Raw genomic sequence first — 16,250 nt, 5'->3', positions numbered from 1 at the left:
TAGATTCCGGCCTGGTCTATACTAGAGTTAGGTCAAAGGAAGCGGCCTTAAGTTGACCTGTTAATGTATGTATCTACACTACTGGATCCTTTATGTCGACCCAAGTCACCTCTGATGTAGACTTCTGTAATCCACCTCTGCGAAAGGCATAGTGCTTAGTTCAATTTTCATGGGCTGATTGCGAGGTAGTGCAGACGCAGCGTTGTGTAATTCAACTTAATTGGCCTCCAGGTTGTGTCCCACAATGCTCATCTGTGAGCACTCTGGAGATCATTCTCAACTCTGCTGCACTGCAACCAGTAACACAGGAAACAGCCCCTCCCCAGATAAAGCCCTGGGAACTTTTGATTTCCCATTTCCTGTTTGATCAGCATTGGGAGCATGCCAGCTTGAGCACAGCTGATCATGGAGACTACACACCCCAAATGCGCTCCAGCTTGGGGGTCTGCATAGGAGATGCTGGATCTCATCGCTGTGTGGGGAGAAGAGTCTGTGGAGCCAGAGCTCTGATCCAGCAGAAGAAACACTGACATCTATGCAAAGATTGCTCATGGAATGGGGGAGAAGGGCTACATGAGGGACACACAGCAGTGCCATGTGAAAATAAAAACTTCAAACGTACCAGAAGGCAAGGCAGGCGAACAGTCTTTTTGGTGCTGAACCCCACACACATGCTGGTTCTACAATGAGCTGCATGCAAATCTTGAGGGTGACCCAACCAGCACCCCCACAAGCAACGTGGGCACATCACAGGTGTGAGAATCTAGAGACAACAAGGAGGAGGATATAGTGGATAAGGATGAGGAGGAGGAGAATGGGAGACAGGCGAGCAGTGGATCCATTCTCCCCAAGAGCCAGGAAATATTTTCCCCCTGGAGCCCTGTGGGTCACAGGCCAACCATGATGCCCGGGAAGGCACCTCTGGTGAATATACAATTACAATGAAAGTCCAGTTAAACTTTAGTGGGCACACACATTAACATGCAATACCACTGAAAAACAAGCAAGATGGTGTAGTTCTCTGCTTACAAGAGGCCGCTCCAACTACGTCAAGGATGGCCCCCAGAAAAGACTATTTATGTGGACTGGGATAGCCCAAGAATCCTATGTGGATATCTCTAGGAAACTTTCATGGAGGTACTCTGCAATCCTTTGCGAAAGGTTTCTGGGTAGGGCAGTCTTATTTCTTTCACCCGGTAGGCCACTTTCCCGTGCAACTCCTGAATTAATTCTGCTGGCATCATTGCAGTACACAGCATAGCAGCATAAGGACCGGGTCTATTCTCAGACACTTGCCGCATCTCCTTCCTTTCTGCCTCGATTACCCTGAGGACACTGATATCACATAGGGTTGCCTAGGGGAAATAGGGAAAGTTCTCATTAAAAGTGCTTTTACATTGGGGGAAAAAAGGGCCATGTAGACCCCCCCCAACCCCCTCACCCCCATTCCAGATCACCAAACCATACGGCCACTAATGTGCCTTTATTGTGCTCGGCATGGGTCGACAAGTAGTTTAAAGTGGCTGATAGATGACTGAGGCCCCACGAGAGATTCTGCAATTTACGAGTGAAAATGTTCCCCTCCGCCCCATTTGTAAACAGCTTTCTGTGGTGCTATGGGGAAGGGCAATTGTTCAACTAGCTACCTGTGCTTCCAACATGAGCCTGCCATAAAAGTGCAGTCACCCATGACCCAAGGGTGGCACACAGTGTACGGTTACAGATTCTGATTATGTTACGACTTGCACCTAGTATAATATGGGTGGGGTTTTTTAAAAACAGCCTTGCTAGGGAAACATTTTATTGATGTGCAATGGCTCCTTTATTTTTTCCCCTGACTGACAGCTGGAAATGTGTCCTTCGGCATCAACACCAGAAAGCAGATTTTCAGTGATTAGAAGGAGGAGAAAGAACGCAGGAGGACATGTTCACCGAGATAGTGAATGCTTCCAGGACAGCTGACAGAACTAAGAGGGTGGAAGATTTCACTGTCCAAGAAGTTAGACATGGAGAGCAGGAAAGCTTCCACTGAGCAAGAGCATGAAGCGCAGGATGAGATGCTTCGGATTATGAGGGATCAAGCAGACATGTTAAGGCATCTGCAGGAACAGAAGCAGGAGGGTAGAGTCCCTCTGCAGACCCTGGTGGACAGACAGACAGCATCGCCTGGTGCAGAATCACCCTCCCCCAAGCGTTCCATGAGGCGTGGGCAAAAAGTCTATTATCCCTTTCACTTAACTCAGGGATGGGAAGGTACAAGGAACAGAAGGTGCCCGTTCACAGATCTTTGATGGTCTGGAATGTGGTGTTATATTACACAGCTGAAAATATTTCTCCTGTTCCAACTGTACAACTCCTTTTCCCCAAGGTTAGCTTTTCTTTCTGTTCTCCTTCTTTACTTATGTTTGTTAAATAAAGTAAATGGATTTGAGAAATAAATGTTCTTTATTGAGTAGAAGCAATGGTCTTGGGCAGGTGGTTGGCTTTACAGGGACAGTAATACATGCCAGGTGAAGGTTTGGGAAAACACAATGCACACAAGCAGCTCACATTACTGAGACTCATTATTGAAACAGCTTTTCAAAGCCTCGCAGATATGCGGTTCCCCTTGCTGTGCATTTATTGCCCTGATGTCTGGTTACTCAAAAATGGCTGCCATGCGATCTGTCTCAACTGCCCATCCCTGCGGATAATTTTCCCTCTCCCCCACAGATATTATGGAGCACACAACAGGTAGCTATAACCATAGTATGTTCTCCTCATGAAGGTTCAACCTTGTTAGTAGACTTCTCCAGTGCTCTGTCAAATGACCAAAGGCACATTCAACCACCATTCTGCACTTGCCAAGCCTGTAGTTGAACCGTTCCTTACTGCTGTCCAAAGGGCCGGTGTATGGCTTTGTGAGCCATGGGAGGAAGGGGTAGGCTGGGTCCCCCAGGATAACTACAGGCATCTCAACGTCGTCAATGTTAATTTTGTGGTCTGGAAAGAAAGTCCCAGATTGCAGCTTTTTGAACAGACCCGAGTTACTAAAGATACATGTGTCATGCACCTTTCCCAACCATCCTATGTTGATGTTGGTGAAATGCCTTGTGATCCACCAGCACTTGCAACACCATTGAAAAAGTATCCCTTTGGGTTATGTACTCTTTGGCAAGGTGGTCCGGTGCCAAGGTGGGGATATGCGTGCCATCTATCGCACCACCACAATTAGGGAACCCCCTCGTGGCAAAGCCATCCCTTATGTCCTGCACGTTTCCTAGACTCATTACCCTTCATAGCAGAAGTCGATTAATGGCCCTGCACACTTGGTGCCCAGCAGCTCCCATAGTTGATTTACCTACTCCAAATTGATTCCCCACTGACCTGTATCTGTCTGGGGTTGCAAGCTTCCAAATAGCGATCGCCACTCACTTCTCCACTATCAGAACAGCTCTCATTTTTGTGTTGCTGAACTGCAGGGCAGGGGAAAGCTCTGCACAAAGTTCCTGGAAGGTGGCCTTCCGCATTTGAAAGTTCTGCAACCACTGCTCGTCATCCCATATCTGCAAAATGATGTGGTCCCACCGGTCAGTGCTCGTTTTGTGGGACCAGAAACGGCGCTCTGAGTGCAGCTGTTCTGTGACTACCAACAGCAACTGTGAATTGTTTTTCTTCCCCAAGGGCTTGCAGCAGGCCTTACTTCGGCTCTGGAAATACTGCAGGAGAAGGCGCAAGGTGTTTAAGATGCTCATAGCAGGAGTGCACAACTGAGTAGGCTCCATGCTTCTGGGGTTATGGTGTACACGTGGCAATTTTAAAGGCACAAAAAACACTGGGTTGTTCGCTGTTGATAGGAGGGAAGGAGCGCAGTGCATCATGGGATGCCAATGCAATGTTCCCATTCTCTCCTGCGACAATGTTTTGGTACCAGGAGGCATTGCATAAACATCCCATAATATACCGCAGCAAGTCGCACTTTGGGATAGCTACCCACAATGCACGGCTCTGTGCATCGATACAGGTGCTGCTAATGAGGATGCACTCCATCGAGACAATGAGCATGGTGTAGCCACGCACAATTGACTTCAATAATTCCGGGGGCTTGAGGTCCAATTAGATAAAGTCAACTTGATTTTGTAGTGTAGACAAGCCCACAGTATGGTTCCTACTGGACCACCTTCTTTGAACAATATCTTACTCATTTTACATATGCTACTAAACCTTTAAATGGCAGTCATATTAATATCAATTGCTACCAGCCAGCATTGGCTTTAAACCTCTGACTAATAATAGAAGTTATTTTCATTTTCCTTGTTTTTAAACATACTGTATTGATTAGGCCATTTCAGTACTACTGACATGAACAGCGTTCTGCAGATTAGTAAATAAGGCATTTTATATAAAAGATTATATAATTTCTAATATTCCTATTTCAGATTTTCCATGTAAACCCCTTCATAAAGCTAGTCACTATGAAACCTTTACCCAATTAAAACAGCAGTAGACAAAGTGTTTTCTCACTTTGTTTTGAAATAAATGCATTCAAATGTAACTACTTAAAATAAGACTTCAGTATAACTCAGCCAAAACCTCACAAGATCAAGAATTTACAGAGATTAACAGTGTATACATTTGTTTTGTAAAAACATTTTAAATCCAAATAAAAATGTACTTCAGATATCCATTTCCATGATCAGGTGCCCACCATGACAGTATATTTTATTATTCATAGAACTGATTGAGAGAGTCTGTGGTTTTTAAAAATCAGAAAATGTTTTGCTAGGAGCACATGCCAGCTGGCTAATATCTGAAGGAAGTTCAAAAAGTTCAGTGCCTTCATTCTGTGATAGACATCAGGAAGATTGCTTTCCTTGTTTTATGCTTGTGAAATACAAGGTTTACACATTTTAAAAGCACTTCAGTTGCACTTTTTACTAGTATGTTATATCACACATACTCTCTTTGGACTTTTATTAGAGGCTGTGCTCATTCTAGGATTAAATCTTAATTTTTCAGGTTTTAGAGGGTTTTTTATAAAGAGACTTCACAGGTACTGCAGGTTCTTTCTAGTGAGCAAGGCAACTGCTATTATTGTAAAAGTTGTTTAAAGATGGAAAAAGATGCAAGTTATAGCCCTGTCCCTGGCGGAGTCCTCCTAGTAGATGGTCACCATTCTGCTGTATTGGACCCAACCTTTGGATCCCCCAGAGTTTCAAGATAACCTTTTCTGAACAGCAGCCAAGATCGGTGTTTAACTTGGGCCTCTCAGGCATACCACTGAGATGCAGATTCACTGCCCAGCACCCCCCCTTGGCACAAAGACTACAAAATCCCAACTTCTCTCTTCCCTCAGACCCATCCTGAACTTCCCAAGCCAACCCAGTAGTTTATGCATTCTCTCAATTTACCCCCACAGGCACTCTGGATTATAGTTTAACTTTCTGGGGACCATGTGACATTAAATCAAGGAATACACATTCCTTTGAGGCTTTGCAAAAAGAAAAGGAGTACTTGTGGCACCTTAGAGACTAACAAATTTATTAGAGCATAAGCTTTCGTGAGCTACAGCTCACTTCATCGGATGCATTTGAGACTTTGCAAACACACACATGTGCACTTTACCCAGAGTGCACAAAAGTTAGAGCTATACAAAGCAAAGCTTCTGAATACTGTCCCCAATAGACTGGTTTCACCCTTGTTGTGAGTCTCTGAGTTTAGTTCAAGTCCTTAAGGGGGCCAGGTCCCTCCTGCCACCATTCTTTCTGCTGAGATTTCTGGTTCTGGCAATGACATATGCTCTTTAAGCAAGGGGAGCCATCATTTTTAGAAACAGCAACAATTTTTCTTCGGTCCTGTCCTCCTGCTGGGATTTTCCTTCCTGCAACCCTGTATGGGATTGCTGACAAGGAGTTATTAGAAGTCAAGAGATCTGCCTCTGACTCTGGGGTAGAGCTAATCAATGTTGATGACTTGTTGATGGCCATGGTTCAGTTTCCCAGACATCGCCTGTTTTCTGCTACAAAAATGGAAGTTAAATCCACTCTGAAGGTTATAATTAAATGCTATAAAACAGAGGAATTCATATTTAGACACAGACATGTTCCCCAAACTGTCACAATGCATGATCTTTGAGCTTCATTAAAACACTGCTTTTTAGTATTTATTTGTGTTCAGAATATTTCATACCATACTAAGTAATTAAGTTATGTACCAATAAAATACAAACATCTGTTAATTACATGTTATGTACTTTGTGTTTCGGCCCTCATGGAGATATTTAAAAGAAAAAAAAAAAAAAAAAAAAAATGCAACCCCAAACAAGACAAAGTACAGTTCGCCAAGTTCCTTAATGGGGATTGAGCTTATACAATATCTCTGAAGTGAGTGAGTATAATGCAACAGAATTTACTTCCTTAGCATGAATGAGGGCACACCAGATCACCCCCACTAATATCATTTAACTAGGCAGTAAAAAATAATCAAAAAGACAGACAATAGTGGATGGACTGATCATTCACCTCAACCAACAGACAGCAGTCTCCTCACTGAAGGGTACCAGTGACATGCCCTGGTTGACCTACAGTGGGCTGAGCCAGTACACCATGATTCAGGGTACTGTCCTGGCCACAGCAGTAACAAAGTTCCGACCTCTCCAGTGAGGTCCAAATCTTGGGCTTCATTAGAGGTGATAGAAGAGGAACAGAAGAAGAGAACAACAAGAAAAAATCACTCAGTCTTCTCCCAGTGCATAAGGCACAAAAAGACAGCTAACTGGTGCATGTGCACTGTAGCCTCCCTTTTAGCATCCCGACACATAAGCCTCAGAGTAAGGCCTGATCTACACTACAGTTAGGTCGACATAAGCAGTCTTGTGTCAACCTAACTCTGTAAGCGTCTACACACTTATGTTGCTCCCACCGTTGTAAGTTGCCCACTACACTGACTTAACTCCACGTCCGCAATAGCGCTTAGGTTGATGTAGTAGGGTCGACCCAGTGTCTGTGTAGACACTACATTGCTTAAATCGCCTGTTGCTGCCTTTGACAGCATGAATCCCGCTACCCCTGGGTGGCAGGGCTCAAGCCGTCAGTGCCCCCACAATGCCCCACTTAAATTGGTGCAAGCACTCCTGGTGAGGCACACACCACCAACAGAAGAAGCATAATGTGGGCACAGAGAGACTATTTAATTACTGCAGTGGCTATAGATTACATTGACTTAAGTTAGGTCAATTTTGTAGTATAGGCATGACCCAGTATATGACCTGGGGAAAGACTGGTAGATGTTTCTCCACCTAACATTCCTGTAGGGCCCTATCCAGGAAGTATATTCAGAACTCACCAATCAGATCGTGCCTCTATAGGTGAATTCACACAACATGGGGTTCACAAAACATGGGGTTCGGTCGGAGGGGAGAAAGGAGAAAGGGGACTTCCCTTACAACTTTTAGGCCAGCAATTAAGTATTCAAGTAGGGGGTCTCCCATACCCCAGGTCAAGTCCCGTCCCCTCACCTGAAGGAATAAGGGTTATGAACGGGGATCAGCCACCTCTGAGGTAAAGTGCCCTAACCATTGGGTTGCTACAGGATATTCTGATGTGAGACTCCCTCAGTCTTCCCTGTTGAAGTTGTTGCAGTTTGGATAAATAATTTTTAAAAGTCATTAGAGTAGGGGGACTGGATCCGGGGTCTCCTACCTCCTAGGTGAGCGCTCTAACCACCCAGCTACAGAGTCACTCATGCTTGTGTTTGTGTTTCCCCCCCCCCAATGATTCTTTCATTATTAATCCACAGAGGAGGGGGATGTGAACTGGGGGTCTTCCATATCCCAGGTAAGCCCCCTAACCATAGGCTAAAAGTTATGAGATAGGTCCTCCTGCTCCTTCTTTCCTCCCCACTCCAGATTCTTGCTAAAACAGCACAGGCACTGTGACAGGTTTCTGGAGTGCCACCTGGAACTGGTGTACCACTGAGCCTTCTGCCCCACCAGCCTGGGCTCCCTCTCACATGGTGCTGCTGTGACAAGTTGCAAAGCCCTCCAAGCTTGCACTTTCAGCAGCAGTCACACAGGTAGGGACACACCCAGCTACAGTTACATGCAGACTATAACTCCCAACCTAGGACCCCAGAGTAGTACCATCCTTCCCTTGTCAAATCTGACCACTTAATGGGTTTAATCCCAGTCCACCTCTCCCTCAATGTGAAGGGGACCAGGCACACTTGTGGTAACCAAGCTGAGATTTTCCCCTGTGATGAATATGTGGTGCAGTGTCACAGGCACCTAACACCAGGAAAGGGTTTACCCCCGAGTATCTCCAAAGCAGACAGCACACATCACTCAGCTTGGCACCTCAGGCAATGAGCCACCTAGCATCCTGGCTTTTGTGACTCACATTCTGAGTAGCCTCTATCTCCATTGTACATTCATTGTACAGTGGCACCAAACTCAAGCTATGTGAATCCCAGTGATTTTCTAGGCACCTGAATGTTAGGTGTGGCAACACTCAGCATCACCACAACCGAGCTCCTTTGTGAATCTATCCCCTAGTGGCCAGAAGGAACATGGAAGGAAAAAGGAAGAAACTGAGAAGGTATATGAAAAATGCAAACCTCAAAAATTATTGTAATATTGAAGTTGAGAAATTAAGTATACAAAAGTCAGAAAATGAAGTCCAATATTTTAAAATGTGTGCCTAAAGTTAAGGCTCCTAAATGTTATTAATGCCTAAATATAGCAGCCTGGTTTTCATAAGTACTGATCACCCAACAACTTCCATTAACAGAGCACTAACCTGTTTATTGACTTCAGCCATTGATAGCTGTAAAGCCATCATCATGCAGTCTGCACCACAAACAGTAGTCCTTTCTGAGTCTGCAAATAAGCACCATTGTCTTCTAAAACACTTGAGCATATTTAAGATCTTTTGCTGAAAGGTAGCCATACTCCTGAAGTGGAACACAGAGAGAGAGAGAGAGAGAATTAAGTCCACAAATATAAATGCAGTGTTAAAACCATAATTTTCTAAACACCACTTTGGGGACAAGGCACCCCACATTTATCAATCTCTCACCATTCTCCTTAACCCTATGCAATTGCTCTGATTTCTTCCTCTGACTTGTCTCTACATAGCACCTCCTCCCCATAAAGAAATTAGAATATACCGTTTATGCAAAAAGACTCTAAGGCAGTGGTTTTCAAACCCCTTTGAGTTAAAATTTTTGGTTGCATCCTCGTCAACCCAGACAAAAAGAAGTGAGTCAGGGGTGGAGGTGGCACACTCCCTTCCCGTGCCCCATCACGCCAGGCTGAAGCCTAAGCTGCCTGGCATAACCACTCGTCCATGCCCCGCCCCTCCCCGGAATGTTCCTCTACACCACTGGGGGGGGGGGGTCCCCACAGTTTGAAAACCTCTGCTACAAGGGTAGATTTCAGAGTAGCAGCCATGTTAGTCTGTATCCATAAAGAGAAAAGGAGTACTTGTGGCACCTTAGAGACTAACAAATTTATTTGAGCATAAGCTTTCGTGAGCTACAGCTCACTTCACGAAAGGAAAGCTTATGCTCAAATAAATTTGTTAGTCTCTAAGGTGCCACAAGTACTCCTTTTATTTTTGCTATAAGGGTAGCCACTCATTGTGGCAGACTAAGCTGTATTTTCTCTCTTCTTCCATCCCCCAGAAGAGAAACACTTCTGGTGACAAGGCACTTGCATCATCCATCACCACCTCTAGTTCTGCCTGTACCAAATCATCATAGGAACTGCCAGACTTCAGGTCTGATCAAGTATATATAATTCAGCATCTAATTCAGCCAGCACCAAATGCTTCAGAAAGGTGCAAGAACTCTACAATAAGCAGAAATGCACCCCACATTAGGTCTCATCATGATCTCAAATAACTAGCGATCAGCTTAAACCTTGAAACATGGGTTTAATGCTAACTCTATTATTCTTTTTATCCATATAAATAGCCAAACTCTTTCTGAAGCTTGCTAAATTCTTGGCCTCATTGACTTCCTGTGGCAACGTGTTCTACGGTTTAAACACACATTGTGTGAAAACTATTTCCTTCTCTCAGTTTTGAATTTGCCACCTTTTAATTTTACTGAATGTCCCCCTTTTCTTGTATTATGGGACAGGGAAAACAGAAGCTCCCTATACCATTCATTTTTATATGCTTTTACCATGTCCCCTCTTATTCATCTCCTAAAGCAGGCCACCCCAAGCCTTTCAATCTGTCTTCATGAATATATTTCCAGCCCCTTAATCATTCTCATCACCCTTCGCTGAACACTCCTCTAATGCTACAATATCTTTTTTTGAGACAGTGGGACCAGTTCTGCCCACAGTATTCCAGACAAAGCTGCACCTTCCTGTTGTCCATAAAAATTGAAACTTTTAACCCACTTTTAACTTTTAGGCACTCCTAGGCACGTGCCTAATTGGAAATCCAGCCCTGCGGAGGAGACAGGGTCAGGAAGTTGGTAAAAGCTGACGCAGCCCCGGGAAGGCGGGGAAGTCACTGGTGGCCCCACGCCATTTAGAGAGACGCTTGGCTCGGCATCGCCCTGTGACTCACAGCCCGCTCAGGGAGTTAGCCCCGGCCAGCCAGGCGGCTGCTAGGCCCGCACCAACCCCTCGAAGCAAGAGGCCGCGCAGAGACTCTGCCCCAGGCCGCCGCAGGGTCTGGCCCTTCTGGGGGCAGCTCGAGCACAGCCCGGCCCCGCCCGAGCGCAGTGGCCACAGCCGCTTCCCCCTGCCCGAGTCCGGCGGGGGCATGGCTGCTGGCGGGCCAGGGCAGGGGGCAGCGCCGAGAACCAGGCCAGGGGAGACTCCAGCCACAGGGCCCCCCGCCCCCCCAGACTGTATCCGCCACCCCGGTCCCTCTCCCCGCGGGAGGGAGGGAAGAGTTACCTTGCACAGTTGAGGCAGCTCGGCCGCTTCCCCCGAGCGAAGGGGGAAGCGCTCGGTTGCCTAGTTACCCCCTCGCACGCGCCCCGCCGCCGGCGGTTTACATTTAAATCCCCCGCAGCTGCCCAATCAAAGAGCGAGTAGCCTCTGACCCGGAAACACAAGGCGCTGAGGCCGGAAGTGCCCACGAGCTCGTACAAACTCTTCGCGGGAGAGAGAGAGAGAGACCGGTAGGGAGGCGCAGATGTACGTAGGTGGCGCGCGCGCCGCTCGCTGCGGCCAGCGATCACCCGCTGGGGGCCAGGCCTCGGCTCCCGTCAGGGCCGCGGGACAAGGGGCCCCGTAGAATCTGCCCTGTCTGGGTCTCTCTGGGCTGCAGCCCTTGGCCTTGTGCTCTGCCGCCCTCCCCGTTACCCCCGCCGCGGCCCAATCTCTGCTCCTTGCTTCCCTCGCTCCTGCGTCTCCTCCACGCTTCGTCCCTTTCCCAGCTGTGTTAAAATAGATCCAGCGGCACCCTCGGTGCTGCGTGTCCCGTATGCCCAGCTGCCAGCCCCCACCGTTCAAAATGTGTGAGTCAGGCCCCAGACCGTCAGAAGATTTGGGAGGAGGGGTGTCTTTAAATTCGCCCTGTGGGTTTTGAGTCTCTCGGATGTGTTTGGCTCGTGGTTTTCAAGGGTTTTTTCTGCAACCAGAGAAACTTGCTTTAGATGAGAATCCAAGCTTTTTTGTTTGACTCCAGAGAAAGCTGGGACCTTAAGAAGAATACCAAATAGGGCAAGATTTGTCATAAAATCACAAGAGTTAGCAACACTGGTAACGTTCCTCCTGCTACTATTTCTTGCCCCACTGAGATGATGAGTTCCCACTCTATTGAGTGATAATATTTGTTATCCTTAAAGATGAGGAAACTAACATAGAGGTGACTGAGGAAACTAACAGAGGTGACCAAGGAACTGAGCCAAAAATATTCATAGCTATTTCTCCCAATGGGTGACTCTTTTGCTTGCAATCTTCTTTCCTTATCAATTTGTTGGTGCTCGTAAGTTACTAGATGCTTGTTTTCGCTTACATTCAGCACTTTGATAGGCCTACAAATCTTTATAGGGAAAATGTAGTATCAAATTTAGTATCAAATGTAGACTATGATGTCATCAATCATGCTTTTCAGTATAAGAGGAATCTAAGCTGTGAGAAGCGTAGGCCTCGACATTTGCCTTTTTCCAGGGGGATAACAGAGGGGAGCTCAATAGGCTGACTGACTCAGTGTCTGTATCAATATAACAAGGTGCTTACATCCACCAGACACACGCACAAATACATTGATGCAAGGCGACTTGCATCAGCCTCACTTTATAGTGTAGAACAGGCCTTACTATTCTGTTTTCTGACATTTATTTTGCATTTCTATAGTATCTTTAATCCAAACATGCTTGTAACACCACACATAAGCAGCACCACTAAAAGGTAGTAGTCCTCCTCTGCACAGTGAGCTAAGCAAGAGTGGGGCAGGGAAGATTTTGTCCTTTTACTCCTGTGAAAAGCTCCCTGAGATATCTAACATCCATGCAGGTGCTTTGCTTAGGAATCTGAATATGTTGGAGATGTGAGGATTCTTCCACATCATTGTTAACTGTCAAATGCCAGTGGACTGAACAAAGAAAACCGTCATGAGCTCCCTCCAACTACCAGTTCCACAGCAGATTCAGTGGAGATTTTGGTTTCATCTGGTTTTAGAGCTTTGTATTTAGGGAGTATCTTTATTGATTGATGACTTGTTGAAGGGTGGAGGTGGAGAAAGTATTAAAACTTGATTCCATTCTGAAAAGTGACTCCAGAAAAAATGACTATATATTTTCAAAAGTAATTAAGGCTGTCGATTAATTGCAGTTAACTCACACAATTAACTCAAAAAAATTAATCACGATTAATCACAGTTTTAATCGCACTGTTAATAGAATACCAATTGAAATTTATTAAATATTTTGGATGCTTTTCTACATTTTCATATATATTTTATTCTGTGTTTTTTTTGCTTACAAATATTTGTACTATAAAAATTATAAACAAAAGAAATCGTATTTTTCAATTCACCTCATACAAGTACAGTAGTGCAATCTCTTTGTCATAAAAGCGCAACTTACAAATGTAGATTTTTTTTTTGTTACATGACTGCATTCAAAAACAAAACAATGTAAAACTTCAGAGCCTCCAAGTCCACTCAGTCTTACTTCTTGTTCAGCCAATCACTGAGACAAACAAGTTCATTTACATTTGCAGGAGGTAATGCTGCCCTCTTCTTATTTACAGTGTAACCAGTAAGTGAGACCAGGCATTTGAATGGTACTTTTGTAGCCGGTATTGCCAGGTATTTACGTGCCAGATATGCTAAACATTTGTATACCCCTTCATGCTTTGGCCACCATTCCAGAGGACATGCTTCCATGCTGATGATGCTCATTAAAAAAATAAGCGTTAATTAAATTTTGGACTGAATCAATTGTATGTCCCCTGTTCTGATTCATCCGCATTCTACCATATATTTCCTGTTATAGCACTCTTGGATGATGAAGCAGCACGTGGTTCATTTAAAGAACACTTTCATTGCAGATTTGACAAAACACAAGTTACCAGTGTGAGATTTCTAGAGATAGATACAGCACTCAACGCAAGGTTTAAGACTCTTCAAAAATCTGAGAGGAACAAGGTGTGGAGCTTGCTTTCAGAAGTCTTAAAAGAGCAACACTCCGATGCGGAAACTACAGAACCCAAACCACCAAAAAAGAAAATCAACCTTCTGCGGGTGGCATCTGACTCAGATAATGAAAATGAACATGCGTCGGTCCGCACTGCTTTGTATTGTTATCGAGCAGAACCCGTCATCAGCATGGATGCATGTCTTCTAGAATGGTGGTTGAAGCATGAAGGGATATGTGAATATTTAGCTCATCTGGCCCATAAGTATCTTGTGATGCCGGCTACAACAGTGCCATGAGAACACCTGTTCTCACTTTCAGGTGACATTGTAAACGCGAAGCGGGTAACATTACCTTCTGCAAATGTAAACAAACTTCTTTGTCTTGTATTAGGTGAATTGAAAAATACTATTTCTTTTGTTTTTTTACAGTGCAAATACTTGTAATCAAAAATAAATATTAAGTGAGTACTGTATACTTTGTATTCTGTGTTGTAATTGAAATCAGTATATTTGAAAATGTAGAAAACATCCAAAAATATTTAAATAAATTGTATTCTATTATTGTTTAACAATGTGATTAATCACGATTAATTTTTTTAATTGCTTGACAGCCCTAGAAGTAATATTAAAAAAACAAAAAATGAGCAATATGTTTAAATTGGTACTGCAGTCATTACTGGCAACACCAGAAGAAAGTAAGTCTGAGTTGCTTGTGTATACCAGTGATTTTCACATCAAGTTTGCCCAATTTATAAGTTTAAAAAATTAATACTGGGACCTTCAAACTACCAACCCTTCAAAGGTAGCCTGGGAACTGAAATTATAGCGGTTTATCATCATTGACAATAATAAAGATTCTGCAGGCCAAGTGCCCTCATTTACATCTGGTCTTTACATTCTACTTTCAGTTCTAGTTATGCAACCCTATTGCCTTTAAAAGTGTTACATATGTATAAATTAGATTAGAATTTGAAGACCATGGGGTTGCAAAGGTGGCCCTACAGTTGGGAATGAACAATTCTCTCAATGATGTACAAGCCAGAAAATAATTCATGTCTGGAAGTTGTCATCTTAGATAATAATTTCAAGAGTAGAACTGCATTCTAACTTTTAAAGTATTGATTCTAAAGACAACCTCATCTGTTTTGTTGTTGTATCTGCTGATAAACTAATGTATTTTGATATACTGCTGTGGCAGCAAGTTCTCTAAAATACATATATATTTATTTTGAGATATAGCTCCATGTTCTACAGAAGAAGTTATCTCTGTGCTAACTTGATTTTTACAATTGAAGATGAAGCAAGACTCTTCTCGAAATGCTACCTACACTGTGGATTGTGAGGATTATGTGCATGTGGTGGAATTCAATCCATTTCATAGTGGAGATGTAGGTTCCCTAATTGCATATGGTGGCAATAATTATGTAGTTATTGGGACTTGCAGATTTCAGGTTAGTATATGTTTTTATCAAAGATTTTTTTAATTCCCAGTACTTAATAAAGATTAATTAAAAGGCACTGATAAAATAGTACATTGGAACAAAAACACTTTTACTCTATTTATAATGGGTCTAATATTTATTCCCCAAATAGCTCTGCTTCACACAGAAACACATTGTAACTGAAATTATACATAGTTCTCTGTGAGGTTTTCATTCTGCTACTTCAAAGTTCCATAATGTCATAGTTCACAGTGAATAAGATTTACACTGAAGCAATTATTCTTTCCTTGAAAAGTAATCTCTGTTGCAGCATCTCTTCGAAGATACTAACTACTACCTGGAAAGTTATACAATTCTAAGTTCACACTATTCTTTGTGTAATTGCGTATCTGCTGTGTTTTATTCTATTCTATTCAACTTTTTCTTTAACACCAATCTGAGCCCTGATCTTTATTTTGGGTACCTATTATTAATGATTTATGTCCATGTTAAGTTTCTGGTTAGCTCCCAAAATGCCAGAGATGAATTAAATTATTTTTGCTTCTAAATAAGTTATATTAAAAAGCTGCAATATTTCAGAAAATAATATTTTGAAGGAAAGAATGATCTGGTGTCCTGTGTGGTACAAATATTTTGCTTTCGTGATTTTTCTCGTTAGATATATCTGGCTTTTTAAGAAATAGTTAAGAAAGGCCTAAAATGAGGACCTAGCTTTGTGATAAGTGGTATATAGTTCTTAAGGTGCCTTTTTTCATGACAACTGACTCAGTGATAAAAATTATGTCATAAACTAGTGATTATTTTTAAAAGGGTCTCGGATAAGAGGAAAAAATGTTGAAGTATTTCTACCAAACATGGCAAAACTCCACAAAATATATTAAATGAATGGCGCTCACATGTTTAAAATTCTTATACCGCTTTATCTGCATTGACATACAGAATTTTACAAGTAGAAACAGTTTTATTTCACTATCACTCTGAACTCTCTGCATGGTTACTGTTGGCAAATAGCTGGATAAAACTTTAAGATCTTGTTCTGTGAGCCCATAAGTATATAAATAATCAAGTAATACAAATTGTTTTAAAAAGGGGCATACAGTATCTTAGTGTTAGGTTTCTTTTTAGTTTATGTGTTTGAAAACCTATGGGAGAGCATTTTATCCTTGAATCAAATTTCTAAAATCTTTGCACTTGGCTGTGTGTGGTAGAACATTGGAAATGT

At 43.2% G+C, this 16,250-nt stretch overlaps 2 protein-coding genes across 11 annotated transcripts in view; one reads left to right on the top strand and one right to left on the bottom strand.

The window, feature by feature from the left end:
* The window catches only part of LOC119854397 (PARP1 binding protein), an 88,247-nt gene extending 77,106 nt beyond the window's left edge, over nt 1-11,141 (bottom strand). For 2 of the 6 annotated variants that reach the window (XM_038398747.2, XM_038398702.2), the window contains exons 1-2: nt 10,895-11,051; nt 8,775-8,928 (exon numbers count right to left, since the gene is read on the bottom strand). In XM_038398747.2, the coding sequence (XP_038254675.1) occupies nt 8,775-8,924 (150 nt within the window). In that variant the 5' untranslated portion in view covers nt 8,925-8,928; nt 10,895-11,051. Of the gene's footprint in view, nt 1-8,774; nt 8,929-10,894 lie in introns of all 6 variants that reach the window. The other 4 variants (XM_043519209.1, XM_043519211.1, XM_038398692.2 and 1 more) reach the window with 3 other exon arrangements.
* NUP37 (nucleoporin 37) overlaps nt 11,010-16,250 on the top strand; it is a 31,695-nt gene continuing 26,454 nt past the window's right edge. For 2 of the 5 annotated variants that reach the window (XM_043519225.1, XM_038398776.2), the window contains exons 1-2: nt 11,017-11,137; nt 14,826-15,037. In XM_043519225.1, the coding sequence (XP_043375160.1) occupies nt 14,882-15,037 (156 nt within the window). In that variant the 5' untranslated portion in view covers nt 11,017-11,137; nt 14,826-14,881. Of the gene's footprint in view, nt 11,138-12,473; nt 15,038-16,250 lie in introns of all 5 variants that reach the window. The other 3 variants (XM_043519216.1, XM_038398767.2, XM_043519214.1) reach the window with 3 other exon arrangements.

The sequence above is a fragment of the Dermochelys coriacea genome, chromosome 1, assembly GCF_009764565.3.
Source record: "Dermochelys coriacea isolate rDerCor1 chromosome 1, rDerCor1.pri.v4, whole genome shotgun sequence".
In the NCBI taxonomy this organism is placed as follows: domain Eukaryota; kingdom Metazoa; phylum Chordata; order Testudines; family Dermochelyidae; genus Dermochelys; species Dermochelys coriacea.
Note: the sequence above shows the minus strand (reverse complement) of the source record. Positions and strands in the feature narration are given on the sequence as shown.